General features: G+C 40.6%; 1 protein-coding gene across 1 annotated transcript in view; it reads right to left on the bottom strand.

Moving 5' to 3' along the window:
• LOC102209403 (uncharacterized) overlaps positions 1 to 12092 on the bottom strand; it is a 42205-nt gene that overhangs the window by 28659 nt on the left and 1454 nt on the right. The window contains exons 2-16 of the mRNA XM_013913041.1: positions 10048 to 10721; positions 9904 to 9951; positions 8283 to 8472; positions 7830 to 8188; positions 7240 to 7359; positions 6963 to 7160; positions 6680 to 6820; positions 5900 to 6160; positions 3911 to 4091; positions 3639 to 3805; positions 3348 to 3488; positions 3086 to 3264; positions 2380 to 2552; positions 414 to 638; positions 212 to 321 (exon numbers count right to left, since the gene is read on the bottom strand). Of these exons, the coding sequence (XP_013768495.1) occupies positions 212 to 321; positions 414 to 638; positions 2380 to 2552; positions 3086 to 3264; positions 3348 to 3488; positions 3639 to 3805; positions 3911 to 4091; positions 5900 to 6160; positions 6680 to 6820; positions 6963 to 7160; positions 7240 to 7359; positions 7830 to 8188; positions 8283 to 8472; positions 9904 to 9951; positions 10048 to 10710 (3156 nt within the window). The 5' untranslated portion in view covers positions 10711 to 10721. The remainder of the gene's footprint in view (positions 1 to 211; positions 322 to 413; positions 639 to 2379; positions 2553 to 3085; positions 3265 to 3347; positions 3489 to 3638; positions 3806 to 3910; positions 4092 to 5899; positions 6161 to 6679; positions 6821 to 6962; positions 7161 to 7239; positions 7360 to 7829; positions 8189 to 8282; positions 8473 to 9903; positions 9952 to 10047; positions 10722 to 12092) is intronic.

Below are 12092 nucleotides of genomic sequence, written 5' to 3'. Positions count from 1 at the left end.
GTTTACTGGAATCATCAACACATAGTGCCAGCATCGATGTCCAATAACACTAAATATGATCAAGGGTTTGTTGTTTGTTGTGCCAAAGACCACAAACTAATCAAAACATCAACTAGATTTCAGTTGGATATAAATATATAACATATCAGATGTTGAATTTCTAGCCTTCTGCAGAAGACATGAGATGCATTTTTCAGCATCCACTCCTGACCTGCAGCAGAAGAGCCTGACAGGTTCTGGTGGGGATTCGTGTGAGACACTCCAGGAGGAACTTGGCAACTTTGTCGTAACATGACACATCATCCTCAGCCATGGACAAATCTAAACGACACAAATTCTGTTAGTCCAGTTGTGCTTTACTCTTTTCTATGGAGCAAAATGATTTTCCATCATCTATCCTGTTAAATACCTACCTTCTTTAGCCACAGCTGCTGCCAGAGAGCTTTGCATGTGGTTGCTCAGGAGGGCTATGGGAGCATTAACTATTCCGTCAGCTACCACCATGGACACAAGGTGGCCAGCTGTGCCCACAGGATCGAGGGCCGTAGTGGCACTAGAGAAGTGCTTGTCTCCTGTGTCTGTGGTGACCCTAAACAGCACACCGGGGGTGACCTCTAATGCTGCTAGGCCTGTATTACCTGTGCAGTAAGTAAAACATGAAATCACCCATTAGTTGTTGATGCCTTTGTATTGCTGCTAATTGCTCAAGAGGACACATCAAATTTAATTATCAAAGCCTGAATACCCTAATGATGCAGACAGCTTATGTGTCTCGGTATGGAAGAGGATTACGGCATCTAGGAAAAATACAAATGGGCACGTCTTCTTTTTCTTTTCCGCAATCAACTTCTGTTGTTTTTAATTCAAATTCTGAATTATTTTTTTCTCAGAATTCTGAATTCTGAAATATTTCTCTTCTGTGTTTTTCAACTTCTGTTGTTTTTATTCAGCTTCTGTTTTTTTTAAATTCAACTCATCCCATTTTCATTCAAATTCTGAAATGAAAACATCATGAAAAGATGATGTAATCAAATTAGTACTCAGTTATCTAAAATTTGCTTTAGAGGTTGCTGGCTTTTTTAACTGTTCCAACACTAAACAATAAAAGAGACACTAGATTCTATATGTCTTAAGAAATGTGATTTAATTAACTAAAAATAACTGCGAACTAAAACTAGAAAAGCATTTTTATTAACTAAAATAAAACAAAGTAGCAAAGTAACTAACAGTAATGGTTTTTGCAAAGTCCTTGTTAATTTGGTAAATACTTTATCACAGCTCTTCCGATGAGGCTGTACCGGACGTGCTTATTGAGACTTTGGATGTCTGAATGAATGTGAGTCAATTGCTTTCATAATGTTCTGTGTTTTTATTCTAATATCCATACTGATTTTTCCCAAATTCTTATTTCTGGCATTTATTCTCCATATAATAACACTACAAATGTCTAATAAAAATTAACAACTGACTAAACTACAATTAAACATCTTCAAAAGCTAAAGTGGAAAAACCAAACCAAAAGGTGAAAGGATAAATGTTTCTCTGTGCAATGTGAGACACAGTGGTGGTCATCCTTTCCTTTAATGTTAAAACTTAGAATATGCAAACTAAAGCCTTCAACAAATAAGGTTATATTTATCTTAGTAAGAGCTTGCAGGAGCTCAAAGTGCAGGACCCAACTGCAGCACAGCCGTAAACGTGGGAGCAGCTGTGTGTGGCACCTCTGCAGTTTTCAGCTACACTTGTTGTTGCAGTCACAGCAGTGCTCACTCTGTGTCTTCCACATTTATTTTACAGTATGTAACTTAATCTAATCATCTGTTTATTTTACAGTGTGTAGTCATGTTTATGTTGAAATGAGTGCACTGGTACGGTTAGTTACGTCTCACCTTGTATCGACTGCCCTCTTGTGGACTTAATGTGATAATGAAACATGATTTCTACACACGTTTGGCACTTTTTGACAGCAGAAACAAACATTTTTTATTTATATCTTTAAATCGAAACAAGGCTTTGTTTGTGCACAATTAGCTGAACTGAATGGCAGAAGGTAAAAATAATGCACTCTATATTACCAAGGATTCATTCTGGATTCAGTCTACACATATACTGAATGACGTACCGTTTTATCAACTCATTTTACACCGTTCACTGGTTTATGGGAAATGGGACACCTTGTATATGGTTAAGTTACATTTAAGCACTCAAAGTGCTTTCTACAACATGCCTGAGTTAGCTGACTCAGGAATACGGTATGCTGTAGCTCAGCAAGTATGACCTGCTATATCTCCTGAGCTACAGCCACTCCATACATCACATTTTGTTCAGTTTAAAAAGTCTAAAAATGGTCATGTTCAAAGCAATATGCCTCGTGCCTACCTGCATTTTTTTCAATGAATTCCTTGAGGGAGCCGTGAAGGGGTTTAAAGATCAGCTCCCACTGGCTCCACTCACTTAAATCCTCCAGCAGAGGGCAGGAGAGCAAGCTGGCCAGGGCCTGATCCTTGGACATTTCACCAAGCCGACCCACTGACTCAAATCCACCTTCAGCACTGTTCATGGATGTGAAAGACAGAAGAATAAAGGCAACTGACATGAAAACTGGACCTGTGAAATGATGGGGAGTTTATCTTTAAGTTATTCATCCTCCCATAAGGTTTTCTCATTTTAAAGGGGACCTAGCATGCTCACTTCCAGCTCTACATATTTATTGTTGGACTCTACATGTCCAGGCAGAGCGGCTTTGTTTGATTCAGAGTTCATAGCAATCCTTATTTATCTTAATACTAAGCCTTGGTACAGTGTGTCTGAATCAAGCCATTTCACCATGTCTCCATTTAAGGCTGCTGTCCCTTTTAGCTAACCTCTTCTAATTAGCTTCTCCTCACAAACAGAAGGTTTGAACAGCAGGTGGGTGGAGCCTCTCACTGACACACCGTGCCAGAAGTAAAAAAACAAACAAAGCCTGAGTTTTTGCCTCCACCACTCTTACAGATATACAATAAACATAAGGAAAAGCATAACATTACAAATCCTTCCCATATACTGAGGTGCATTTCTGTCTGTCTGGTGATAGGCTTCTAACCTTGATTTGCCTTGTTTAGCAAACAGGGCTGATTCATAGCAGACTGGGCTCAGTCCTCCTCCACCCAGTGCTTTTTGGCGTTGGACCAGGTCAGCCAGTCTGTGCAGAGGACCATGCCCCAAGTCACGACTGTCCCGGACCCCATAGTGAGACCTCAGTGCTGACTCAATGTAGGAGAGCTGAGGAAACACAGTTGCAGTGTAGTTTTAGAACATCTACTGTGAAAAAAGGTGCTGTATCTGTGTCTGTTTTTATGACTCACTTCATCTGGATCAGTGGAGGCTACGTCGCCGCACTGTTTGATGAACTCAAAAACATCTTGTTTGGAGGGTCTGAAGCCACTGCCGGCTCGCTCCATGCTGCTGCCCAGAATCAAGGTGGACCCCACTGTGTCCTGCAGCAGCTGCACACAACCAGATGAGAGACACTGAATTTGGATGATTTGGTGCAACTTGTTATCTCCTTATTATGACCGCAAATTCTTTTGCTTTGTTAATTTGGTCCCATACCTGCGATTTGCAGAGTTAAAGTAAATCAAAAATGAGAGAACTACCTGAATGTTGTTCACCAAAAACTCCAGGAAGCTGCCTTTCTCTAAAGACAGGAAGTCTTTCACGTGGAAGTGTTCAGACAGTTTTTTCTCCAAGGAAGCAATGTGTGCCAAAGTGATAGCTGAGTTCTGAGCAGCCAGTTTGTCCCTTAGATACTGCTTCACTTTAGCTGAGAAATAGAGAGTAGAAATGTGCATTTGCCATTTAAAAATATAACAGATTCATGTTTAGGATAGGATAAGCTAATATATGTGTAACATCTTGCGTTAGAAACCTTCGCTTGGGAGAGATTTGGTGGATTTGTCCTCTGGTTTAGTTTTTTCCGTGGGTTTGGAGGTCTTGTCTTTGGGCACTAGGTCATGTGGAACAGCCAGGGATCCCCCACAGATGGCCAGCTGAAACAGAGCTGTTTCCAGCCGATTACCTGACACCTGCAGCAGGAAGTTCTGGACGTGCTGGATCAGAAAACAAATAGAGCATTGTGTCACAGGAGCGCAGAAATAAAACAGGCACACCTAGCTTCTCTGTTGCTTCTCTCTCTGCTCAGAGCAAACGCAGACTTCAATCTCGTGTGTGCCATTACTGTGTGTGGATGCTGTTTATTATATCTAAGAACTGACTCTGAAAAAAACAAACAAACTAGAAAATCTTTTCCAAAAGTCTAGTTTTTCTGATAAATGTGGACGGTGTGAAATCTGAAACCTGCTTTGCTATTACCTGCCAATTTGGACTAACACATTTCCAGCACAGTCTTGTCTTTGTTTTTGTTTTTCACTTGTCTGTTCTGGGGCAGAATGTGAGGTCTCGCTTGGTTTACAGCAAATATAATAGAAACACAGGCATAGTTTGGGCACTGATGCTCAATGTAAGAATTGGTGTGTGTTTACTTTGAGTAACAATCCCACAACTCTGTGTTTTTTCCATTCGTCTTTTCATATACAAGAGGTGAAAACCACCTTTTCCATGGAGTATGTGTCACTGATAATTCCTGTAAAATGATCCACAGTAGGTTGGTTTCTCTGATGAAAACCGGCAAAAGCTGTTTTACATGCAACCAAAATTCTTTAGGAGGCGTGCATCACCATTCACATTGGGCCACATTTGTATAGGCTTAGTAAGTAATTACTATATATAGACAGCACTGCAGGCCAGTAGGCCAGTCTTTTACAGGCCTCATGTATTATCTTACTGGTCTGCAGAAAAAACAAAACATCTACTAGTATTTTAAGTACTTTAGATGCCATCTTAATTTATAATCAAACAGCATTACTAATTACTATACTTCTATCTGATATGAATAATCCAAATCTGTAAATTAAATAGAAACTACATTTTTAAAATAACAAAATAATAGATCACTAATAGAAAGAGAGGGGAATAGGTGCTCTCAGCAGGCAGCAAAGTGCACCTTCATATGTCATGTTATGTTTTTGAGTTTATGGACTTTTGTTTTGTTGGTGTAACTTTTTTTGGGCATTTATTCAAGACAGAGAAATGGGGAAAAGACACACAGCATAGGGCCCCGGGTCAGAAGCAGGGCACACCCCGGACAGGTCACCAGCCTGCTGCAGGTCTTCTTTATGTATTTAGTTTCTAGTTCCTGGTTGTACTTGGGTTTAGTTCTACTCTTAGTGATTGTTTTTTCTTCCTCGTGTGTCACTTCCCCTGTATTGTTCATTTGTGCATCTGTGTTTCCCTGTTCAGTTATCACTGCTCACTTCCTGTTTGATTTTGATAGATATTTGCTCCCTGTGCCTTGCTTTTAGTTTTATCTTCCAGTCTCTTGTATGTATGGACCGAGCTGGGATGTATCGTATAGACATACTAGAGACAGCTTTCATTTCTATTTGTTCTTAATACAAAACAGTGTTGGCCGCTTACTTTTCTTCATGTTTGAGCTTGTTGAACAGGAGTTTTTGTCATCACATAATATTATACTGACTATATGAAGAAAACAAAACAAAACTACTTGCTAGTGAGCATTCACCTCAGCCAGTTGGATTCACAGGTAACATATAAAAATAAATATATAAACCACTTCTTACTAGTTATGTGCCGTCAGTCACATAACTCAAGTTACAGCCCTGCTATAACTCATTCACACCTAAACGCTTTAGTCTAGCTATTAAAGTTGTAACCAACTAACACACGCTCTCACTCAAACTTTGATGGATGCTTTAGCATCATTCTGTGACCCTCTTACTGGCGAATGACCCAGTCCAGATTCAGTAACACAAGACATCTGTCAGTGTGTGACACCCACCTTGGCCATCCTGGGGCTGAACACCTCCCCTGCATTTGTAAAGACCGCCAGCACGACCTCGGCCGCTGTCATTGAGGCATACTTCTTCGAGAGATCCGAGCTGCCCGCAGAGGAGAAGGAAGCTGCTCCTTTCAGCGGCTCCAAGATGCTCTTTTTGAGTTTCCTCAGCCGCTCGTATATCTCCTCCTCCAGCTCTTTCTGAATCACCTCCCTGGCACGCTCCAAGATGGTGTGCTCGTTACGGCCTACCTTCGAGATTGTCTAGAGTAGACAAATGTGTTTGTGTTTAATATGAGAATAATGGCAAAGTATAGCAGGTTAATCTTTACCCAAAATACAAGTGAAGTCGTTTTTTTTGTTTTAAGTTCACGAATGAGATTTCCACACGTCTCACTGTTTGTCATAGTTAATACTTAACAACGCATGGACAGTGGGGTTCACAGAGAAGAAATCACAGCATTATTCATTAAATTTAGCAGTTACTTGAAACTACCTTCAGCAAAAGAAATAATCAGTGTGGTCCCAAGCGGACACAGACCACAGCCGGAAGCAGAATAAAACAATAATTCATGCTGGCACTTTAACTCGATCCCAAGCCTCCCTATATGTTTGCCAAGAAGGTTCATCTGGGAGGATACCCAGGCTGTGCGGGGTGTGGCTGTAGATGCACATGCAGCTTGTGTAACCATAATATATCCCAGCAAATATGTCCCAAACCTCTGCTGATCATAACTCATCAGTAAACCATCCTGGAATGTCCTGGAACATTGTGCTTCTTACCGATATGGGCAGGCCAAGACCAGTTATCCTGATGCCCAGCTCGTATGGAGAGTCACAGTTATAGTGGTCAGCCAGATGCTTCATAAACTCAGCCAGGTCCACTTTTACCTTCGTCTGCTTCCTCCTAAAAACACGAAGTTGCTAAACAAAAGAATGGAAACGACATATATTTATGACATATACTGTAACTGTAAAACATAATTTAACAACAACAACAACAAAATAAGCTCTTATAAACATTAAAGTTCAAGTGCAAAACAAAACTGAAGCCCTGTGAATGCACCTTTAAGATGTCTACAGTCTCGATCTGGTGGATATCGTCATCTTTCGTGTTGCTGTCAATCTTGAATATGCGGTGAATGAAGGGGAGCTTGCAAAGGGGGCCGAGGTTTAGCTCTTCGTAGCGCTTCTTGTCCTTGAGGCCAGCTAATGACTGGCCCAGCTCATACAGGGTACAGATGGATGTCACTGCTGAGGTGGTCTGGGAGAAAGAGGACAAAATAAAATTCAGTTTGGCAACCTGACAGTGAGAAAACAGGTGAAAACTAATGCGTGCCAACCTCTATGAACATGTTGATCTCTCTAATGAGGTACTGAAGATCTTTTAGAGCTTTAAGAGGCAAGTGCTCCACCCCTCTTGGGTCCAAAGAAGGAACCAGCCTGCATACCCGGGATATCACCTGGAAGCAGGAATGAAAGGCAGTGAGAGGACAACAACAAAATCAAACGCAGCGAGTTAGTCCAAATGTAACAGAGTGAAACACGACTCATTGTGGGAAGCACAAGCCTAGCGCGCCCGTAGTGATGGTGCCAAGCCCAGATAAATGGGAAGGGCCAAATCAAATATCCTCTTGGAAACTTGACAGCAGATGAGAAACAAAGATGCAGCTGAAAAACAGCTGGTGATAAACTAAAGGAAAAACAAGACGGAAGAAAACTGCAAGCGAGAAAACTGGCGTAAATAAATATGTGTGTATATCAGGAAGACCAAAGATATTGATGGTAACCTGGGTTAGAAACAGTGAGGCAAGCAGTGTAGTCTGTGAGAATAATTTAATGTTGCATAACAGACTAAATGATTAGGAAAATGATCAAATAGCATATTATGCACAGCTACACAGTAGAAAAAATAAGTATAGTTCGTCCTCACCTTCTTTGTGGTGACCAGCTCTCCATCCCCAGCGATTTCTCGTATGACACTCTCCATCAGAGTGTTGATCGTATCCTGATCCATGTCCCTGTTTCTCCACCTCCCATTGAAGTCCTCCTGGTCTGCTTCCATGGCCTCCACAGCTCGCATATTTTCTCCAAGGAGCTCCCTGAGCTGTGCATGATAACCTTTATTAAAGACAGGGCCGCTGCCTTCTCTCGGGCTGGCATCCCTCACTTTGGTCTTCTGCTCTTTGGTCAAACTCCGATCTGCCCCCAGCACTGGAAAATCAGAGGCAGACAGGAAGCTAAGCCCACTGGCCTGTTCCTGTTCTTTTTCAGGTTTAGGACTCTGTGTTGCTGTGGGAGGATAATACAAACTATTTAATTAATATGGACTATTGAGAATCTTTACCTTTTATGCTTGAAATAGAATGTTTTGATGTTTGGCTACCTGCAGCGGTCTGCCACACCCCAGTCTTGGGATGAGTTGTTGGCTGAGACTGAGTGGGGAGCTTCTTGGCTTCCCAGTTGTCGTACAGTGACATGTACTGGGCAAGAGGAAACTTTTCACCAAACTTCTGAGAATAGCAGGTTTGAAGCTGTTCCATTGATGGAGCAGTTAGCTGGTACGTCCCCATCACCTGAAACACATCAATAAACTTTTACACACCAACTGGTTTCCATAGGCAAATAGCTGCTATAACACAGTGTACTGCAGAAGCCAAAGTTCAGTTTTAAGAGTACATTGGTAGAAGATGAGTTCATTCAGATACAAGCTTGTAATGCATAAATGGAAAACTCTATTAAGAACCTCCACAAATCTCTCTGTCTGGCAGTTTTTTGCATATTTCAACTGTTTTAATGTAAGACAATCTCACAATACATTGAAGTGAGCAAAGCACGCTTTATGTTTTCACATTCTTAGGTGAGAAAACTACTTACAGATGGCTTCAACCAAATTAAGTAATGAGAGGGAAAACGAGCTGTCTCTAACTGCATCCTTCTATTTAGTTTACAAGCACGGGTGTGTTCCCACTATCAAATATAACTACATTAATGGGTTTATGGAACTGGATAATGTACTTAAAGCAGTAAAACTGCTGATTGCTGAACTCCTCTATGTCAACGGTTGTGATGTTGCAAAACTGGAAAGAAAGGAACGATCAGCTAACAATATTAGGAAAGCTACTGATGGTGATGCCAGTGTTATATATATTTATTAGGGTTTGTGTATGATCGACTGTTTTCTTCACTATATAAGTAATACTGAGTAATACTGAGTAATATTACGTGTAGTCAGAGGTATGAGGAATGGAAAATGTTGTCAAAATCCAAATGAAATCGAATGCTGCAAATACAAATGCAAAACTCTGCATGGTCAATCTGGGACAACCTTGTCAAAATTTATGTACTAAAAAAAATGTACCGTATACACAGGTAGTGTGAGACATGTTTATGCTAAGTGGACTTTTTAATTCATTTATCCTCCTGCAATGAAAACTCATTACTCTGTAAATTAAAATAACCCCACCAGGAATATTACCCCCCAACCTAAGCATGTCAGGGAACATTTTAGGCCTCTTTTTATATTTTCATCTTCGCGAGCTAACAGAAACGGGACTGAGAACTATCTATAAGAGATGGTAGATGCTCAGCTGCTGACTGTATTCTAGTTTACTGTTTAGGCTAACCAGTAAACACATTTGAAAAAAAGCATTCTTTACTATCTTTACATTAAAAAATTCTGTTTTTTATCTTGTGCTTTTGTTTTATTGTTCTTCATTGTGTCATTGTTCTATTATGTGTTTTATCCTATTATACAGTGTCCTTGGGGGTTTTGAAAGGTGCTTTATATATAAAATGTAGTTTATTATTATTATTAATAATAATAATAAATTATGATTCCTTTAATGTCTGTACCTTTTAACTTAAGAGGCAACTATTAGCCTCAAAAGTATTGCAGATTTTTACTCGTTTAAGATGTCAAGATAGTCAGCATCAAACTGTAAAGATAAAAGATGCCTATATATATATATCTATATATATATATAGTATCAGAGTGCACAGCTAACCTCTAAGATCCTCTGGTAGAGCTGCTCTTGGGACAATTCCTCAGCTGGCTGGGGTACAGTAAGAAGGGGAATAACAGGAACATAATGGGAGGAAGATACGGAAGCAGTGGAAATCAAAGGAGATCCAAGAAGGTTCATTCTTGCCTGAGTGGGAGGAACAATCTGAGGACTGGCATCGCGCTGCGGTAGAGTACGAAGGGCAGGGCTACTGCTCCTGATAAGCGAGTCAGGCGTACGTGGTGTTGTAGGTCTGCTGTTCTCTTTAGTCTTCGTGAACATCCCAGCCTGAGGCTGATTGTGAGGCCGGTGACTCTTATGGTACACCACATCCTCCACCACAACCAGATCTTCATTCAAAGAGTCTACCAGGCTGGAAACTGTTTTGAAGTCCATAGAGACTAAGGAGACGTCATGGCTGTATTTCTGTTGATAGGCTGCAGTCAACAACTTCAGAGGGATCCCATCCGGATGTCCTTTCATCATTTTCACAATTCTCTTCAAAGTCTTACATCTTTTTTTCACTTCGGGAGCTGTTGCTGATTCCTTACTTTGAGCTGCGGCTCCACATTTGGCTCCAGCTGTCGCCTGGTTTCCCCCACGATGGTCCCTGTGAAACACCAGTTCTTCTTCTAGAACCAGATCCCTCTCCATCGAGGATACCAAGCTGGTCATGGAGTCAAAGCCCAGTTTGGATAAGGTCAAGTTCTTGTGATATGTCTGGCTATAGATGATAGACAGCTTTTTAAGCGGGATCCCATCAGGGTGCTCCCTGACAATGGACACTAGCTCCGTCCGAACTTTTTCCATCTTGAGTGACACTATCAGGGAGAAAAGAGACCAGCATTAATGGACAATATGATTATCTGCTAGAAATATAGCTTGCTGTATAGTAAGTAAATAAGTAAAACTTTATTTATATAGCACCTTTCTAGATAAAAGACCACAAAGTGCTTCACGCAAGGATAACAAAGTATAAAACAAAACAGACAACACTTAACAAAATGCAATTCTAAAAAAATGTGCTTTTAGTTGTTTTTTAAAGGAAGCTACTGAGTTCAGAGATCTTAAGCTCAGTGGGAGAGAGTTCCACAGTCTGGTAGCCACCGTGGCTAAAGCTCTGTCTCCCTTAGTTCTCAGCCTTGTATGATGAATGACAAGTAGGCCCTGATTACATGACCTAAGAGACCTGCTAGGGACATGGGGCTGTAGAAGTTCAATGATGTAGGCAGGAGCATGTCGATGAAGAGCTCTATAAGTCAGAACCAGAATCTTGAAATGGACTAAATTCAATGGGGAGCCAGTGCAGCTGTATTAGCAACAGTGTCACATGTGAATACTTAGATGTTTTGGTCAGAAGTCTTGCTGCAGCGTTTTGAACCATCTGTAGACGCTCCAAGGAGTTTTTGTTTAAACATGTAAACAGTGAATTACAGTAGTCCAGTCTTGATGAAATGAAAGCACCAATGACAATCTCCAGTTCAGTACGAGATACAATGGGGCTTAGTTTAGAAATGTTTCTTAAGTGAGAAAAACAGGACCGAAGTTAGTGTTACTGTGTATACTGTGTTTGGCAGTGTACTTAATGTGTTAACCAGCTATTAACCAGTTTCGAAATGGTGGCGCCACTGCTCTAAGTAATCGCTAATAAATTTATTTTTACAGCCAATTGTAAAAATGTCCAACTCACTGAGAGCATGTTCTTCATGTTGTGTGTTTATACGGTGTTTAAAATTACTTACACATCAAGGTTAGAATCTGTCTCTAACACATATGCCCTGAAAACTCGAGTGTAAATGTGGCTATAGTCAAATATAATTATATAATTAATTATTATATTATTTTGATGTATATTTCAGTGGCTTCTTATGTTCTCCAATACCATGTTTTAGATTGTATGATAAATGAATATGTAAATAAAGGCAGGTATTTGTTAACCCAGAGAATGACTCAACTTTACATGTTCACATTCCCAGCAGTCAGCTGTTTTATCATAAGGTTACAAAGCCATTGCCAAATACCTGCCTGGCATAACAAGACAGACAGCCAAAACTAACAGTTGCTGCAGATTGCCTGTGGCTGTTGTGTTGAAGCTGGTGGCTGCCAGCCACCAGCATTCATGAGGACGGTGAGAAGGTAATTCATAGGTGAGGTGTCTTTTTACTAAGAAGGGTTTGCTTTACTTTCTAAGA

This window comes from Pundamilia nyererei, unplaced genomic scaffold (assembly GCF_000239375.1).
Source record: "Pundamilia nyererei isolate P.nyererei 1_Seehausen unplaced genomic scaffold, PunNye1.0 scaffold00005, whole genome shotgun sequence".
NCBI lineage: Eukaryota > Metazoa > Chordata > Actinopteri > Cichliformes > Cichlidae > Pundamilia > Pundamilia nyererei.
The sequence above is the reverse complement of the archived record's forward strand: the minus strand, read 5'-3'. Positions and strand labels throughout refer to the sequence as shown.